Raw genomic sequence first — 19390 nt, forward strand, 5'->3', positions numbered from 1 at the left:
CATGTTTGCAAGTATGTCTTCACAATCAGGAAGCGTAGTAACTTTCCCTAAAAATATCTCTGTATATACTCAATACGACGATTTCTGCTCCCAGTATTGCATTCTTTGGATTTTCTGCATCCATGCCAAATTGCGGTTGACACACAGCCTTACACAAAGCTGCACTTGAATTGTTGTAAAGCCAGAACCTCACAGTCTCAAATAATTATTGACTCCTCCACCTCACTCCAAATGAGGCATTTGTATTATGTGCTTATTTTACAACTGAACCATGTTTTATCTCCTCCCAATGGCTTGACCTGTGTTTCTTTTTTAACGCTGTCCACTCAAGGACAACAGTTGGCAGCCATCACTGCCTGGGATACGTCTGCCACCAACCTGACAGCTCACATAAACCTTGTAACCCCATTTGGTGGGTAACTGAATCCTTCCTCTTTCTCAGTGTTTCTGCAAAGCCATGCTGTTGCCTTGCACGTCTGTGTCCACACCAGCTGCTTTTTTAAAAGAAAGGCATCTTCCTTTTGTTCTGTTCAGAAGCTTGCTTTCTGTTTTTAAAGCTTTTTATATCTAGAAAGTGTTGGAAAGTCTTTGTGCATGAATGAAACTCTGACTTAGGATCTTGACTTTTAAGATTTGTGCAAGGGGGCGGTGGAAAGGAGTCCGCTGGTTCTGAATATTGGGTCAGAATCCTGCATGGACCTTTTGTGGTGGTAATTATATTATATGCTTTGATAGTCTACATGTGAAGAGATGTAAAAATAATGTGTCAAAAGTGTTTGTGCAGTGTTCAAATAGTTTGCTAGAGAATAGGCACCCTGTTCTTCTCGCTGAATTAGGCATCCACCTCTGATAATGGAGACATGCTTTCCCTCTGAGAACATGGCTTAATTTCTAGGCATTTAGGTCCCCCAGTGGCAGCTGATCAAGTGAAGCTGCCTCAAACATCACAATTGTGTGTATATTGAAGAAATCCACCATACCTTAAACCTTTGATCACAACCCAAAGAAGAGTTCAAACACTCCCTGGGCTGTTGAATTCTTGTGGTCTATCATCCTCATAATTTTCCAAGACCAACATTCCTGGGGACAACCTTCTTGCATGTAAACTTCATTTATGCCTAGCTGGTTTTGAATCATCATGTGCATTTTTTCCTTTTAAGTCTTTCTAAATAACAGCAACCTATTCTCTAGATGCCTTTCTATTATTATTATTATTATTATTATTATTATTATTATTATTATTATTGAAAAATGTATTATCCTCAGCTTTCAAAAACATCCTCAAGGCAGAGCGTTGACAAAAATGGTTTAACTTCTCAGTTGTGATGACCAGCTACCCTTTGGGATAGTTTATGCAACTGGCAAATTCAAGTGTTAATGTTACAGATGGAATGGGGTGGTTTTTTTTCTTCATATTTACCGGTACATGTCACCCTGTAAAAAAACCCCCAAACGCCCTGTACCTTGAAAATTGGCATGTGAGGTGGAAGAGTTGAGTCTAACCTTGCAGATGTATTATCTTTCTACAGATAGACTTTAAAAAAAACCTGGGGAATGTTCAAACATATAACTCTCTTGCTGCGTGAAATGGTTCCGTTCAAGCAAAAAGAATACCACTTACTTTTGCTGGTCTGTGTAAACTTGCCATCTTGCAAGAATTAGAGAGTCATCCTTGTCTGGAATGGAACTCCAGCAGGGATGTAGACTTGAAATTCCATCATGCATTTTGTTCTGTGTTGTGTATATAGAAGTCTGTCTTAATGTAGTAAAAGTTCTGAAAGTTTCTGTGTTTCTGTTTGAAGCATTTTATGCTTTATTCCAATGTTATGCATTTTATTTTTTGAAAAGAGCTTGATTTCTTTTTTTTTGGACGGGGGCAGAGGAAATGTAAGATTTTTCTGCACCCCCCCCCTCGGTTTATGCTTGGCTGGTTTGGGACTCTTTCTGGTGCTATGTCTGCATTTAGATATTACCCAAGATACGGGGCCCTCATTCTTGGTAATACTGTGGTTTTTGGCATGGAGTTCTTCGAGCAGCTGTCTAAATAGCAGGATCTGAATGCTGCCAGTGTGACTTTTTCCCCTTGCTGTGAGAGGAAGGCCCTTTCCTTTCCCATACATTTGCTTCAAGTTGTGAAGAGACACTGGCTATTTCATTACTTGTATCTAGGAACTAATTATCTCTCATTGGGGTAACTCCATTAAAGATATTTAACCCATTTTTATGGGGGATCCTGACTATTTTCTCCCTACCAGCAGTCCAAACACTGGGGAGATATTTCTTCTTTAACCACTGCAAGGCAGCTATTTTTCCACCAACCTGGTGCCCTCTGGACATTTTACCAGAGATTGTGTTGCATTAGGGCAGAGGAGATGTAACGACAGACACTTTGTCTTTCCTGAGAATAAAGCATGAACAAAAACCAGGGAAGTAGGAGTAACTGAATTCCTACTTATGCCTCCCTAGTGATTTTACAAAAGGGACTGGTAAACAATGCAAGAAGAGCTTTGTTCCCCCTTTGGATGGTTGGACAAGATGCCCCTGTGTCTTGAGTAATTACACAGAAGCAGGGATTTTGGCAGGGATTTTTCCTCTTGCTCCCTGTAGCACTCAGATGTGGCAAAACCCACCTGCCAGTAAAGCATCTTCTGCACAATTAATGTATAAAGCTTCTGTCCACAGGACTGTTGGAAGATCTATGAGACATATAAACTACTGTGGTTAATGCCTGGTAGCCAGAGGGCAGGTGTACATGTAAGGCTTTCCTTGACCCTTCTTCCTGAAGGCTCAGTGTGCTGGCTTGATGCTTGCAAGGCAACCCTCCCTTGCACATACTTTTCTCAACAGCTGGAGGGTGGCATCATATAGCACCACTTCGTGCCAGTCTTTCAAAGCCATTTTTGCCTTTTGCTCAGCATGCTTGTATTAAGCATCACCCTATTGTATGGATCTTGCATTTTTGCCAGTCAAAAAAATCCTTTATAAAACAACCCCCCTAAAATGTTCCAGCTACCCGAAGCCGGAGCCGATCGAATATTCAAGTGGACCAGCATGCAGACCATGATGGATTCTCTCAGGAGACGATACAAGAAGTTCAACCAGAAGAAGTATTGGTTATTTCCCTCGGGACTGGGCCCCAAATAACTCCAGGAATGATGTCAGAAAACGAGGTATTGACCCAGCGAGGCTTTGAGATCTGTGTAGGTGGAAGTAGGTGCTGTGCAGCACAGGATGCTACCTTAAATTCAGATAGTACTAGGTGCTGTGGAACTATGAAAACATTAACAGCTGTTTTCCAACAGCAAACACGTATCTGCCCCTCCTTGATCCAGCTTTCAGCAAACATGAAGTAGTACTTCTTTCACATATGGGTTTGGTTAACTGCAGTTAGTATATATTGTCTGGACCCACAAACCATGGTCAGCATTAACAATGTTTAGTTTAAGCAAGCCAGTTTAAGAAATTGTACTTTGAAGATGACTTTTTTTTTTAAAAAAAGTTCATAATAACTTGTTATTTGAACCCAAAATAAGTTTTGGGTTAAACACAACAAGCTGTGGGTAACCAGAAGCAAAAGCTTATGAGCTCCTTCCTTCAGCCATATGAGAGGGCTCATTCATGTCACAGTAAACCATGATTTCATGTGACATCTGAACAGTTGCTGGATGTGGGCTTTCTGGGTGAGGTGCCTATCACTTCTATATTCAGGACAATAAATGTTAAGATAGACACATGGCAACTTGATGATTCACCTCCTCATCTCCCCACCCCCGATGTGAAGGTGAAGAAGATGATGTAAAGGATCCTGTGATGTAAATGTTAGATTTATTATGGGCTTCACAAGCACTTGGCAAAAATGATAGCTCTGTATTTGCCATATTTAGTGAATATACATCTATTATTTCTTAAATATAGACAGTTTAATTTAGTATGTGATTTCTGCTATGTTCTAATGACTCCAAACAAATTGGAGAAGCAGTTCTGATACCAAATCGCTACACTCCCAAAAGTTTGATGGCACTAGAAGCCAGAGAGACTCTAAGTTAAAAATTCTGGCTTAAAGGTATTTGGCAAAGAATAATTTTTTCTTGACTGTCAATCCATGACCAAAATGCTGACCACCCCCACCCCCCTTTTCCTAGGTTTTAAACATGCAGCTTGCTGACGGAGGGCAAGGAGATGTCCCTGTTGATGAAACCAAACTCCACGGTAAACCTGATAAAACCTTGCGCTTTTCCCTCTGCAGTGATAATCTGGAAGGAATATCTGAAGGTGATGGCCTCTTGTCTGTCAGGCAATATTTAATAGGAGCTTCTGTTCATTGTAGCTGGTGTGTGCTTTGTATCTCAGCCACTGTTGTAAATGCTGTGATAGCTGCTCATTCCATTGGCCAATAATGTTTTGGTGTTTTTTTTATATATAACTTTTTGGTGCAGTTTTCTTTTTGATCACCTTGTCTAATGACTTCTGTCTGGTTCCTGGTTGCATTTAGTTGGGTGTATATTTCCTCTTACTGGGTGCGGGGAGATCAGGCTAAATAGCACCATCTCTTTCCAACAGGCCCTTCAAATCGCTCCAATTCTGTGTCATCGTTGGACTTGGAGGGGGAATCTGTGTCCGAACTTGGTGCAGGCGGCCCATCAGGGAGCAATGGGGTGGAAGCCCTGCAACTGCTGGAGCATGAGCAAGGTTAGTGCTGACAATCAACACAGCCCAAGGCGTAGCTCGCAGATGCTGAACTCACTGCCTTTTTTGGCTTATGCCTATTTAGTTAGTTTAAAAGATTTTTTAATCCCACTCTTCACACACACAAAAAATCTTACAAATGCCAATGGCAAAAAAGTGACTTGCTAATACCAGTGATCAGTCACTGCTCTCAAATTTATTATAGTCAAACCTTGGTTTTCAAACGTCTTGGCTGCTGAACGTCTCGGCTGCCGGACGCCGAAAACCCGAAAGTGAATGCTTCCATTTTTGAACGCGCTTCGGAAGTCGAATGGCTTCCAAGGCACGTTTCTCAATTTTCCCCATTGAACTTGCTGACAGCCCTTTGATCCTCTGTTTTTGAACATTTTGGAAGTTGAATGGAACGGATTACATTCAAAAACCGAGGTTCCACTGTATCTAAAAAGACACAGTGCAAAATTAAAGGGGGTGGGAAAGCATTAGGAAAATAAGCAAACTTGGAACTTATTCCCGCTTTTACTCTATAAGAAGCCTAGGGCAGTGTACATTGTCCTCCTCCCCACCCCCCAAGTTGCAGGTCATGATTAAAGAGGAAAACATAAAGCACAGTTTCAGTATGTGGACAACCTGCACTGACCTGAAAAGCCCAGGAAGTAAAGCAGGTGCAAGCTTGTCTTCAGGAGACTGCATGGTTGCAGTAAACCATATTCTGACATGCAGACCGGTCACGTGTGTGTGCTTGCTTCATGTTTGTAAACAGAGTGTGCTACTTGTGCCCTTCCTAATACCTTGGGAGCTAATGGTTTTGATGCATGCAATGGATGGAAGCCTAGAGTTGGCTGCTTCAACTGTGGTCTACTCAAGTATGGTGAAAGATGGTTTAGATGCTAAAATGGGTTGTCTCCAACCAAGTTCTACTTGAACCTAGACCCATTGAAATTGATGTTCCTAAGTGAACTGTGTACATTAATTTCAGTGTTTCTAACTTGGAGTAACAGCAGCACTGGGTACAACCCACTTTCTCTGGATTTCTTCTTTACCTATGCATTGTCCTTCTCTTTCCAGGGATGATCAAATACAAAGAAGGACACTGATCTTGTATCTGGAACAGTTGAGTGGAAGGGGGAATTCTGGCAGATGATTTCCCCCCTCATCCCTGTGTGATAAGCTATGCCTGCCAAAATTCCTGCTTCTGTTAAAGGTTCAATAAGCCTTCTGTCTTCTTTTTATGTGGTCATCCTGCCTCATGTTTACCTCAGTTCCCCACCTTTAAAAACACAAGCTATGAAATAATTGTGTGGGGATGCAAAGTGTTTTAACCAAACTCTGATCTTTTTACAATAGCAACCACTCAGGATAACCTTGATGATAAGCTCCGTAAATTTGAGATCCGTGACATGATGGGGTTAACAGATGACAGGGACATCTCTGAGACTGTGAGCGAGACCTGGAGCACTGATGTTCTAGGGAGCGACTTCGATCCAAATATTGACGAGGACCGCTTGCAGGAAATTGCAGGTAACCGGTTTGCTGTTTGATGCAAGAAAAACACTGGTCCTTCTGCAAAGCAGTGAGGTGCCTGCACTCTGTATTTGGATGTGTGTTTTGAAGCAGGTACCCAAAAAGAGCGCACTGCACAATTGTTACCATGCTTTAAGGTTGAAACTATACATTTACTTAAGTCAGGAAGTATCTTGCAACCGTTCAAAGTTAGGAAACACCTGTTAACAAATTATGATCAGCAGGTTGAGAACAAATCTTGGCTATAGATCATGGCTTCTGGGGAGCAAAGCAAAACTGTTATCTTGTCCAGATGTAACATCAGTTTATGGGTTGCACTTTCTTTCCTCCCAGTGCTAGCAGGGAGGAGCAGAGGAGCCCATTTAAAGCATATTCATGTGATTTACAGACTGGGTTAAAGGATTCTCTGCATGGAGTGCTTTACTACAGTTCCCCAGAAGGTTGTTTTGCCTCGCAGTGCTAAATGTATGATGCATGGTTTTGACAGCACCTGATATAGTAACATGGTTACAGCTACTCAGGTTTAGTCAGGATTTGCTTAGATGGAAGAACCAATAGAGAGCTGCATAGACATTTCCCTTAGCATTCTATAGGAAGAGCAGGGTGTAAGTGTAATAAGCAGGAGCTCATTGTGTGGTCACTTCCATTGCCAGTGGCCCACTTCAACCCTACAGATGATGATGTGGGAAGGAGCCATGCAATTTGAGTAATACATGAAATCTGGGTAACTCATGTGGACATCCAGTAAAGGTGAATGTTGAAGAATCAGGATGGATAAAAGAAAGTATTTCCTTATGCACTGCAGAGTTAAACTTTGGAACTAATTCTCACAGAAGCAGTGGAGGCCACCAACTTGGATGACGTTAAAGAGGATTAGACAAATCCATTGGAGGAGAGGGCTGTAAATGGCTGCTAGCCATGATAGCTATATTCTGCCTCCACAGTTGGAGGCAGTAATCCTTCTGAATTCCAGTTAGCTGGAAACATCAGGAGGGGAGAATGCTCTTGTGCTTGGATCCTCCTTGCAAATTTCCGACAGGCATCTGGCTTGCCACTGTGAGACCGGAATGCTGTGCTAGATGGGCCATTTGCCTGATCCAGCAGGGCACTTCTTACATTCTTAAAAGATTGCAAGCTTCTCATGGGTGGTGGCCCATATTGTTTAGTGAGAATAAAGGTAAAGGGACCCCTGACCATTAGGTCCAGTCGTGACCGACTCTGGGGTTGCAGCGCTCATCTCGCTTTATTGGCCGAGGGAGCCAGCGTACAGCTTCCAGGTCATGTGGCCAGCATGACTAAGCTGCTTCTGGTGATCCAGAGCAGCACACAGAAATGCCGTTCATCTTCCCGCCGGAGCGAGACCTATTTATCTACTTGCACTTTACATGTTTCGAACTGCTAGGTTGGCAGGAGCAGGGACCGAGCAACGGGAGCTCACCCCGTCGTGGGGATTCGAACCGCCGACCTTCTGATCAGCAAGTCCTAAGCTCTGTGGTTTAACCCACAGCGCCACCCGCATCCCCTTAGTGAGAATAGGAGCAACTTAATGTTTTCCAGGTGGATAAGGTTTTTGCCTCTTGCACATTCGCCACTGGACAGCCAGAAAATGGATCCTTTCAGAGCTAACATAAGGGATAAAGGGTAGATGTAATTGCCTTTGGGTACCTTCCTGCCGTTAACAATTTGTGGGTTGCTTCCTCAGGTGCCGCAGCTGAGAATATGCTGGGAAGCTTGCTGTGTTTGCCTGGTTCAGGATCGGTGCTTTTTGACCCCTGCACAGGCTCAACCATCTCGGAAACCACCAGTGAAGCTTGGAGCGTTGAAGTGCTACCAAGTGATTCAGGTTAGACTCCTCAGCTTTAAAGATAACTGATTTGTCTGTATGTCCCACACAAGCAGGGCTGTAATTATGAAAGGAATGCTACATTCTGGTTTCTTTGGTTAAGGAAACTTGAACTTCATTTCCATATTGAACTTCCCTTCTCTGTTGAACTTCTTACTGGAGACTTAAAAAAAATCCAGCAGGCTTTTAAATTGATATTATAGTTTTAACGCATTTTTAGTCTTATTGTGGGTCTCCTGTACACTGCTTGGGGACAACTGTGCCAAAACATTATACAAAATAAAATAAACAATCCTTCCCTACCTTCCAATCCCTTTCATATCTGGCAGAATCTCTGGATTCTGTCCAGCTAAGTTCTACTTAGAGTAGACCCATAGAGATTAACAAAGCTAAGATGGTCACACCCAGCTGTTTCAATGGGTCTACTCTGAGCAGGAATAATGTTGGACATGGTCCCTTGTCATTAACTTTAAATGTTCTCCATGACGTTTCTCCATCTCTTCTTGGCCTTTGTTTCCAATTACATTCTTGCCTATGGCCTCTGTTCCTTTGACTCTTACCACCCTTGGCTGCTGGAGGTCTTTTGCTTCCTTAAACATTTCTGTGCTCTCTGTGCTTGGAACTCTTTCCCAGAGCTGGACACAGAACTGTTTCTCTTTGTCTTCATTCCTTTAAACCTACTTTAATTAATTTAAACCTTAAGCTTCAAGGGTGGCGGCACCTGTGCTTTGGAACTCCCTCCCATGCACATTAGGCAGGCATACCTTCATTGTACTGTTTTCGGTGCCTGCTAAAACCTTTTTTGTTCCAGCAATCCTGCCCAGGCACGTGATTTTAGTAGGTATGCTTCAAAATTACTGACTTTTTATTGTATTTTTTATTTATTTATGTAGCCTGTTGATATGTGCTTTTATTGAAATTTTAAATTAACACTTGAGACTGTCATGTACTCTGCTTAGAGGTCTATTCTTCTAGTAAGCAGGATTATAAAATTTGTTAAATAAAATAAGCACATGGAGCTGCAGGTGCCTCTATCCATCTCTTCCCCCCCCCACCCTCTCTCCACCCCTGTTAGATCTGTAAGCTCTTTCCAGGCCAGGGACCTGTCTGCTGCCTATGAAATTCTGTAATGTGTTTTTTGCTGAGGGTGCTATATTAATAAATAGCTGTATATTTATTAATCTACTAAAACACTGTCCAAAGGTGATTTACACATATCATAAAAAACACAAATACATATAAAACAAGGCTAAAACCATGACAAGTGGACACTCATAGTAAACGATCATTTATTCACCTGGGGAAGCCCATCAGAACAAAAATAACTTCCGTTATTTCCAGAAAGGGCAGAATGTGGGTGCTTTTTATTCCACAGAATGGGGAAGCCGCACTAAAAGCCCTGCTCTGCGTTATTGTGGAGTGAGCTTTTGAGATTTTTGTAACTTGCAGGAGAGATTCTCCTGCGGACTGCAGTGGTCTGCGGGTGTATAAGGGATAAGGCAGTGTTTTAAGTAACCTGGTCTCAAGCTGTATAGGGATGGATGTGTTAGTACCAACGCCTGAACTTGGCCTAGTAGCAAATAGACAGCCAGTACGAATCTCACAAGCAAGGTATTATATACTGCTGATAGTTTGCCCCCACAAACACACTAGCTTCCTTGTTCTGCATTGGCTGTAGCCTTCAGATCAACCCCAAGGGGTAGCCACAAAGAGAGTACATTGCAGTGCTTCAACCGTGAGGTTACCAATGTATGGACAACTGTAGTCAACTAGTACAAGTAGTGCCTTTTCTCAACAGTTGACTCACCCATGCACACACTTTGTTTCTTTATGGTGGAGGAAGATATCCTTTGTTGGGTTGCTACTCTCATTCCAGACAGTGGGGCCATTCAAATGAGGCAACCTAGAAGCCTCCCATGGGAGAGTAGCCTCCCCTGGTCTTCCATTCTGCCTACTCACCCATGCAAATGTTTCCTTACTTCTCTACACAAACCTTATATTCTGGGGCCGTGGATCGATCCCAAACTATTTTCCTTATGGACCACTTGAAAACTGCTGAGACTCTTAGTGATTTTTCTTGTTGATTTTTATTCCTGTTGTAGCGATTAAAATGCACTGTGGTAGATGCCACGTGATTTTTTAAAGTGCATTTGTATTGCTTCTTTTGTTCTTTCGTATTTTGAATTCCATAGAATCAAATTGTCATACAGTAAAAGACCAATACAGAAAAAATAAAAGTAGCAATAAACATACTGTTAAAATCAGTATGAATATTTAATGCAGACATGCTCTGGACCACCTGAATGAAGCTTGTGGACCACTGGCGATGCACATACCAAAATTTGGGAATCCTTGCTCCAGGGAATTCTGAGGTTCTTTAGTTAGGAGATTTTCCACAATGGGGAGATTATTAACATCAGGGGAGCTTCTCTGAAAGGCAGCTTGCCTGCTACTTAGATCTCCAGCATGCATCTGCATGGAAGGGTGATGAGTACATTTTGGGGCAGCCCTTCCCCAAGCTGATGCTCACCATATGTTGTTGGATACCCTGGGCTCTTGACTATGCTGTTTGGCGCTGATGCCCCAAAACACCTGGAGGGCCACAGATTCACCTTCCCTGGTCTAGGGGATTCATGTGGGGGTGATAATAAGGCCAAGAGATCCAGGTCAATGTACCATGTGAATTGAACATGACTCTGTGGCATCTGCACTGGGGTTCCAATGTTTGGGAAGTGTTCATGGAAGGTAGGAAATTTGTGAAAACTGGATGTAAAATTACAAGACTACTGTATCTAGAAGGTGACCTGTGTGTTGTATTTCTCCCCACCCACAATTTAGAGGCACCTGATCTAAAGCAAGAGGAGAGGCTGCAGGAGCTTGAGAGCTGCTCTGGGGTGGGGAGCACCTCTGATGACACAGATGTGAGGGAGGTCAGTTCCCGCCCCAGCACACCAGGCCTCAGCGTCGTATCAGGTGAGACCTCAGAAAACAACACATTATGTGAACAGTTGAAGCTGTGCTATGTCTAATAAGACTGCTTCTCCATCTAACCTGGTATTGTCTACCCTGAATGGCAGCAGCAGTCCAATATCTCAGGCAGGCGACTTCCTTAGCCCTGCTGCTGGAGATGCCAGGGATTTGAAAACTGGGGAAGTGACCTTAGCTCATATGGGCAGAGCATGCATTTTGCATGTGAAAAGATCCCAGGTTCAATCAATAGTATTCTAGACAAGAGTCAGGGAGCAGGTGAAAAGGAGGGAAGCACTCTTGGCCTGTGAGACTGGAGAGCCACTGCCAGTCAGAGATGGATCAATCTGATCTGGCATGAAAAGCACTTTCCTGTGTTCCTAATTGTGTGTCTCTTATGTGTTTGTGGCCTCTTTGTGAAACTTGTATATGGGATTGTCATCCATAAGAAGGCCAAGTCCTTTTTCAGTGTATGGTCTAGCTTCTCAAAATTGCTTCTCTCCTCTTGGCTCCATGCTAAGATGGCTCTTGTGAGAGTCGTTTTGCTGCCTCCCCACAAATGGCAGCCTTTCAAAGCCATACATATACTCACCACCCTCGGAAGAATTTTAGCTGGTCTAAGATTCCTGACAGCGTTAGTGCCTGGGTGAAGGAAAAGTCAGTAAACACTGCAGGAGGGTGGTCTTTGTGTGTGTTTCTTGCTGAAAAGAGGAGGAGAGCTCCTGCTCTAAGTTGTGAGAGTTGGCAGAGAGAGGTGTAGAGATTGATAACATGGCATAAAGGCAGGGAAATGCAATTATATATTCCTCCTCAAATATTTAATTGGGGATGAGAATTAAAGAGTTAAGCCCAAAGCATTCATTGTCGTCATTCTGCTTTCTGGACTTAATCAAATTCCCATAGAATAATTGAAGCAGGAGGAGCTCATAATCCAGCTGTAAAATAAAGGAGGGGAAATTGCATGGCTTGGATTGCTTCCCCAAGGGTACAGGGTTTGGTCTTGCTGGACAGGGTTCTAGATGTGGAGAGTAGGAGGAGGCTCTTGGCCTATAAATCCCATGCATTCATTGCTGGAACGGATATCCACTGTAATGGTCTAGTAAGTTACTGTTGTGCTGAATGTCTTCAGACTTGGTGGCTTCCCTTTCAGTGAGGTCTCTTGTTCTCTCCTAAGGCATTAGCGCAACCTCTGAAGACATCCCAAACAAGATTGAGGACCTCCGCTCCGAGTGTAGCTCTGACTTTGGTGGGAAGGATTCAGTAACCAGCCCCGACATGGATGAAACAGCTCATGGTAAGGGGAAGCATGGGCCACCCTGCGGTGAGTTTCCTGGCAGCTTAAACGTCAATCCTGAAAGCATTTGAATTTACCAGATGAAGGGTGATGACATTCCTGATAGGGATGACCCCCCTGCTGGAGGCAGTCAAGGTCTTCAGGTCTTACTGTGTCCTATCCAGGGGAGAGGAGTCATCCTGTCTCTCCAGACTGACCCTTCATGTTGCTAGGGATGGTTGGGTCTTCACGTCTCTCCCTATGTATGGAGAGAAACACTTGTCTGAGTACTTGTTTTCTGTGGATTTTTCTTTCTGTGTACAATCTCAGTCCTCTCTTTACTTTCTGCTCTTCCTTGGTTGTTTCTGAATGAGTCTTGCATGTTTCCTCCTGCCTGCCTCCCCCACCCTCCAGCACCATCACACCTTCCATTTTGTTTTCCATTATACACACTATCTGGTTTTCAGCATTGCGGTATATCACCAGCTAAACATTGCAGTTTAGTGATATATCACAATGTCTGAAACATGGAACTATGTAGGGTGGAGCGGGGGAGATTGGGCAGAGCAGCAGTCATGGAGATTAATAGGTGTGTGCTATGTGCACTGCGAATTCCTCCTCCCAAAGGCAGGCGAGCCCTCATGTTTGGAGGGTGAACTCCTTCCACTCCTCCCTAGACAGAGGGAGAAGGAAGAATCAGAGAATCATAGAATTGTAGAGTTGGAAGGGACCCTGAGGATCATCTAGTCCAACCCCCCGCAATGCAGCAATATGCAGCTATGCAGGAATATGCAGCTGCCCCATATGGGGATTGAACCTGCAGCCTTGGTGTTATCAGCATCACGCTTTAACCAATAGAGCTATCCAGCCCACCTGTGATTTCTGCATCAGGTAGAGACACCATGGTTATAGGGGGGCACCAAGGCTGGGACTGAGAGTGTTCTGCCATTGGAGGGGAAAGAGAGCCAAAAGGGCAGGCAGCCAGCCAGCCACCAGAGGACTCAGTTACTCCGCCCTTTTAGTTTTGAAGGCTGTGCTTCGCAATACATTGCCAGTTCAATTATTCTGTAATGGTTCTCATGATGTGATCCACAAACCAGTGCTGGACGATGTATCAATACATCGCCCAGCCCTAACATACACCTTTAGTTTTTCATTGTGTGTCTCCCCCCCCCCCCCCCCGTTCTGGTGGGAGTGTGTAGTAGGGGATTTGACCCAGTTTTTTCAGGCACCTCGCAATTCTTAAATCGCAACCTTCCTCTTCCTTTCAGAACAGATGGGGTAGACACCTTCTGTTGTTAATGAAACAGAAAGGAAACTAATTGTTAAAGTGTCTAAAGCAAAGTGGAAAGGCTTGATTTATGGTGGACAAGAAAGATTAAAATGGACGATAGGAACTCGTATTTGAAAAACATTTAATGCTTTTTTTGTTTCTTGCCATTAAAGAACTGGTGAAAGTCAAATGGCCATAATTAGCTGTGAGAAAGGAATTTGCTTTGAGATGACATAGTCACAACTGTGATTTTAAAGGGAAAACATTAAGGTGGATTGAGTGGCTGATAATATCCATAACATTAGAAGCTTCCAGTATGGAAAAACTAATTTTGTTTCAAACAGTGACCGTTGGTATTGTTAAACAGTTGATGACTGAACTATTAAAAATGATCAGATCAATGTTTGATGAAGATGAAGAAAATGAGCCAGAGGATTATGAGGTGGAAAATGGAAAGAGGGAATACCCAGAGGTTACAATCGGTTGCAGTTCTGTATGGGAAGGAGTTTGGCGGGGGTTACCTTTGAGTTTCTACCTAACGTCTTGCGGTTTGTATGAGTATTTTCATTCCTAGTGCTGAGTACCTGTGGATTCTCCTTAACTTCTTGGGGGTTGAGGTGTTCTTCCGTTCTGACACTCAGTCTGGAGAGACAGGATGACTCCACCTGAAGTGGACACGAGACCCAGCAGGGGGAGTTATCCCTATCAGGAATGTTGTCCTCCCTCACCCAAATCTGTAAACTGAAATTCACTGTAAGGGGGAAAAAAATTCTCCCTTGTGCCATGTGCTGAAGTAGAAACCCAAAATTCTCTGATGAGTAATGATGACATTTCTCTGTTGAGGGTGGGTGACATCCACTCAGGTTGTGGGCATTGGAGGAGAAGCCAAAGGAGGGGTATGTCACTCTTACCCAGAGGTCTGAGCAAGTTACTTGTAGGGAGGACTTCTTGAAGCCCGGCCAAGGGCTGCTGATAGCCCATCCTTGCATTAGGGCTTTCAGAGCAGGAGTCAATGAAAGTGATTATTGAATCTGGCAAGATTATCCCCACCAGGAATGAGGAAAAGATTGCAACTTGTCCCAAGTACTTGAGAGATGAATAATGTCTGGTAACATTGATTTAAAGTATGCATAAAGGTAAAGGTAAAGGACCTCGACAGTTAAGTCCAATCGCAAACAACTCCGGGGTTGCGGCACTCATCTCGCTTTACTGGCCTAGCGAGCTGGCATACAGCTTCTGGGTCATGTGGCCAGCATGACTAGCCGCTTCTGGTGAAACCAGAGCAGCGCACAGAAATACCATTCACCTTCCCGCTGGAGTGGTACCTATTTATCTACTTGCACTTTGACATGTTTCGAACTGCTAGGTTGGCAGGAGCTGGGACCAAGCAACGGGAGCTCACCTTGTTGCGGGGATTCGAACTGCCGACCTTCTGATCAGCAAGCCCTAGGCTTAGTGGTTTAGACCACAGCGCCACCTGCTTCCCTTAAAGTATCCATAGTGAAAGGCAAATCCTTTTGCATGTCAGAGTGGTGTAGCATGCTGGAGTAGGTGACCTCAGGTGATATCTCTGGCTTCTTAGGGTCTATGCAGCCTGTTAGTGAAGATCCTCCTGGTACTTTCTTAAACCCACTTCTCCATCTTTTAGGAACCAGCCAGGGGGCCTCTACCTTGTCTCATGCAGAATCCTTGCTTGCCATGTTCGATCCCTTGTCTTCCAACGAAGGTAATCCTGCAGCATGTGGGCCACATGCATGTTAACAGTAGTGTTACTGCATTTGGTCCTCTTTCCATAGCTGCAAAACTTCCATGTGTTACTTGTAACTGTAAAGGGATGTGAAAGAACAGCGTTGGTGTAATGCTTTGCTTGGTCTGACGCTGGTGTTTTTTCCAGCAGTGGTGAGGCCCAAAGTGCACTATGCAAGACCTTCACACCCCCCGCCAGACCCCCCGATCCTGGAAGGGACCCTAGGAGGCAACGAGGCAAGGCTGCCCAATTTCAGCTCCCACACTGCTATAATCATTGACTCCGAAGTGTTCAGGCAGCGGTATTCCTATCCTGAGAGGCTCGTGCGGAGCAGGAGCTCTGATATAGTGTCATCTGCCCGGAGGCCAATGAGTGACCCTGGTTGGAACAGGCGAGCCGGCAACGAGGAGAGGGAGCTTTCTGTGCTTGGCTGTGTAGGGGGAACTCCTTTGCTGACAGCCTCTCAGTCTTCTTCCTCATCTCCTAGCAGAGATTCCTGCAGAGGAGAGGTAAGAGAAGACAAACTAAGCCTCTCAATGGCTTTCTTGAATCAAGGCTTTATAGCTAAGTAATGCATTAAGTTTTACCTCTATCTAAAAGCATTTTGTGTGTATTATGTGTTAGCTTGGTTGCTACCTCAATTTTTTCTTAAGCTAGAACTCCCTTGAACTGGAGCATAGTTAAACTATGAAACTTGCTTCCACAGGAGGCAGTGATGGCCCCAATTTGGATGGCTTTAAAAGAGGATTAGCTTAATTCACGGAGGGCAAGGATATCAGTAGTTACTAGCCATGATGGCTATGTTTTGCCTCCACTGTCAGAGGCATGGTTTCTCTGAATATCAGTTTCTGGGAATCCCAGGTGGGCAAAGTGCTGTGGCACTCCTATCCAGCATGCTTCCCACAGGCATCTGCTCAGCCACTATGAGAACAAGATGCTGATCTAGTTGGGCCTTGGCCTGATCCCGCAGACTTAATTTTAAACTCCTTTGTTCTTAACTCCATACACATTACAGTTTGGTGGGAGTACTGAAAAGCCACAAAATGTGGTGTTGGCTGCAGAATTCCTAAGAATCCCAAGGGTTTCTTTCCCCGTTGAAGCAAGACCACTGTATTTTAATACTTTGTTGGAAGCCGCCCAAGTGGCTGGGGAAACCCAGCCAGATGGGTGGGGTATAAATAATAAATTATTATTATTATTATTATTATTATTATTATTATTATTATTATTATTAAGCTTTTAGTCCTTTCAGAGGTTTAAGAAGCAAGCTTCTAGCCCTTATGAATATATGTTTGAAAGTGTGTGACTAATATGGGATTTCAGTCTCTTGTATAGATCCTTTCTACTTTTCATAAGTAGCTCAAGGCAGAATGCACCAGGCAGAAACTGGTTGGCAATTTTTACACAAGTCACAGAATTCAGTGTTTTTGATTTTGTAGCATAGAGGCCACACTGCCCTGTCTTTTAATCTGCCAGTTTTCTCCTGTGGAAAGCTGATGAGGCTGTGAGAGGCTAAACAGTCAGTCACCCTTGACCTCAGAGGAGTGTCCCCCACACACCCATTAGCTTTTGTGGTTGAGCAAGTGGGGGGAAAGTCACCAACATCACTTTTAGTCCTGCATAAAGGGGTAGAAGAGTCCACTATGCCCCCTCCCTCTCCTGCACACGGAGCAAAGAACTGAACGCTCTAGTGCTTTCGGTTGATCAAAGGAGACAGGTTATTCTTATCAGATATAGGTCCATGTGTCAACAGCCTCTTTGTATGATTCAAAAGGGATGGACTGTGATTCATGCAGAGGGCAGAGTTTCAGTGGTGGCTGCTACTGCTACATGACCCTCCATGGTTGGATTACAGTTCCCATTTTCTCTGGCCACTGGCCGTGCTGGCTGGTGGGGCTGGTGGAAGTCCAGCGACATCTAGAGGGTCCCAGGTCCCCCCTGATTTCAAGTATTGAATTTAAATATGCTAATAATCAATTCATGTTTGAATTGATTACTTGGTTTTAAAACCCTATGGTTTTTTTTAAAAAAAAATCCTGCTTCTTTCAAGCCTCCAACCAGAGTTTAACATTTATTAACATTCAACAGAATCGGATAAGGCAGAATGAAAACAGCAGGTTGGATCTAGTAGTTATTTCAACTTTTCTGCTGAAAAATCAACAGGAAAAGATACTCGTGACTCAAGTTCCATTGATTTCAACTAACTTAAGTCTAGACCTGACTCAACACATCTCTCCCCAAACAGGTTGAGGATCGCAAAGACAGCGACGATGAGAAATCTGACCGGAACAAACCATGGTGGAGGAAACGTTTTGTTTCAGCTATGCCCAGAGGTGTGGTTTTATATCTCACTTCTTAGATAAGTTATGTGTATAATGCCTAATTTCTTCTACTGTGCATTTGTCTAGTGGCAGTGCAGTTCCTGTGGCCACAACTCAGCTGTGGGTTGAAGACCAGTGTCCTAACATATCACCCTAAATAGGTAGCAAAAAATCAGTTTTGGTTATTTGTTCAAAAGCTGGACTTGGGCAAGTTTTCTTTTTTAAAAAATTAAAAAATGATTTTCAGCAGTAATACCATAAGCATATCATAAAAACAAGAACAACAAATGGAGTACATATTATTGACTTGTCGGTTACAAAAAGTAACAGTTAGGTACATGCATAGTAAGTTCACTGATTAGTTAGTTGGGTGAGGTAGTCCTCTCCATCGACATACATGTGTTGTAGGGGGTTGCAATAACTGTGCTGACTTATTGATGTGAGCAATGTTTTTACTGCCTGGTTGACAGAGGCCTGGTTGACAGAGGCAAATAAGCAATTCCAAAAACCCAATGATATATCCAACTTAAAGGAAGGGCATGCAAAACCTGAATATATTAAATGGCAATCATATTTTTCCAAATGGCACAGGGAAAGATACTTGTATATCTTAAACTGAACTAAATGAAATAAAATCCCACCATACTCAGTCTTCCTGCCCCTTAGATACCTGTAAATTATGTGTTATTTCTTATGCACCTACTAAATTCTGAAGGTTTTTTATAACATAATGGATATAGTCATTTTATAAGCAATTTCTGTTGTGCTGTAGAGATACTGGCAGTTGGCTTTTGTTGAAAGTTCCTTTTAGTGAAAAAACAAAACAAAACAACAAAACAAAACAAAAAAACCTGATTGTCTTGCCCCGAAAACAGCTTGTTCGCTTCTTTGCCTGATGCCTTGTTTCAGCTTCAAGTGTTGTTGCAGGAAGACTGGTGGGTTACTTTATATATATATATATGTACCTGTTTACCTATCACCTGGACTTGTGGCAATATCACTCAAAACATGCCTAGAAGAAGCTCTCTCTCATGGGATTTTTGCACCTGTGGTATTTTTATTTTTATTTTATTTATTGAATTTATATACTGTCCTATACCTGGTGGTCTCTGGGCAGTTCACAGAATTTCTCTCCCTCTCACTCTTCAGATCCTTTCTCTCATTACCATGCGGTGAAATGTTTTTTGGAATAATCTTGTGCAAACTGAGCTGTCATAGGAGTTCCTATTTCAAATTAAAATTCTTCTGCTTTCCGCCTTCCCCACATCCCCAGCTCCCATCCCATTTAGAAAAAAAGAGAAGCAGGACAAGGACAAAGAGGACTTTGTGCCTGATAGATACAACGCTCTTCAAGGTTAGTAGTTGCTGCTGAATTTTATAACGTGGTTGACTTTAAATAAAAAAGATCTCAAGGACTCTTAATCCTGGTCTAGGGATTCAGATAGGATTTACCTGTACTTACTACATGAGAACACTCATCTTGGGGCAAATCTGTAGAACTGCATCACTTCAGGCTGTATATGTGTGTGTTTTTGTGTTTCACTGCACGCAGATGGCTTGTATTAAACCAGGGGTGTGGAGCCTGTGGCTGTCCAGATAATGTTGAACTGCAACTTGCATCTATCTATTTAGTGTTTATGCACCCCACTTTTCAACAAAAAAGGCTCCCAAAGCAGCCAACATACAATCAGCACAAGACAGTCCCTACCTGCAGGCTTATAATCTAAAAATAAACACAAGGGGAAACTAATAAACAGGA

General features: G+C 43.3%; 1 protein-coding gene across 25 annotated transcripts in view; it reads left to right on the forward strand.

Moving 5' to 3' along the window:
- Positions 1–19390, forward strand: part of GAPVD1 (GTPase activating protein and VPS9 domains 1) — a 50497-nt gene that overhangs the window by 20656 nt on the left and 10451 nt on the right. For 3 of the 25 annotated variants that reach the window (XR_014543992.1, XM_083596916.1, XM_083596917.1), the window contains 12 exons: positions 332–412; positions 3010–3170; positions 4143–4272; positions 4561–4689; positions 6031–6204; positions 7910–8050; positions 10889–11023; positions 12192–12311; positions 15212–15289; positions 15458–15819; positions 17556–17643; positions 18905–18985. Coding sequence is in view for 18 of the 25 variants with exons in the window: in XM_083596916.1 (XP_083453042.1) it covers positions 332–412; positions 3010–3170; positions 4143–4272; positions 4561–4689; positions 6031–6204; positions 7910–8050; positions 10889–11023; positions 12192–12311; positions 15212–15289; positions 15458–15819; positions 17556–17643; positions 18905–18985 (1680 nt within the window). In the remaining 7 variants the exon portion in view is untranslated. Of the gene's footprint in view, positions 1–331; positions 413–3009; positions 3171–4142; positions 4273–4560; positions 4690–6030; positions 6205–7909; positions 8051–8861; positions 8927–10888; positions 11024–12191; positions 12312–15211; positions 15290–15457; positions 15820–17555; positions 17644–18904; positions 18986–19390 lie in introns of those variants that run through there. The other 22 variants (XR_014543986.1, XM_083596915.1, XM_083596913.1 and 19 more) reach the window with 15 other exon arrangements.

Source organism: Podarcis filfolensis, assembly GCF_964270895.1.
Source record: "Podarcis filfolensis genome assembly, chromosome: Z".
NCBI classification, from domain to species: Eukaryota; Metazoa; Chordata; class Lepidosauria; order Squamata; family Lacertidae; genus Podarcis; species Podarcis filfolensis.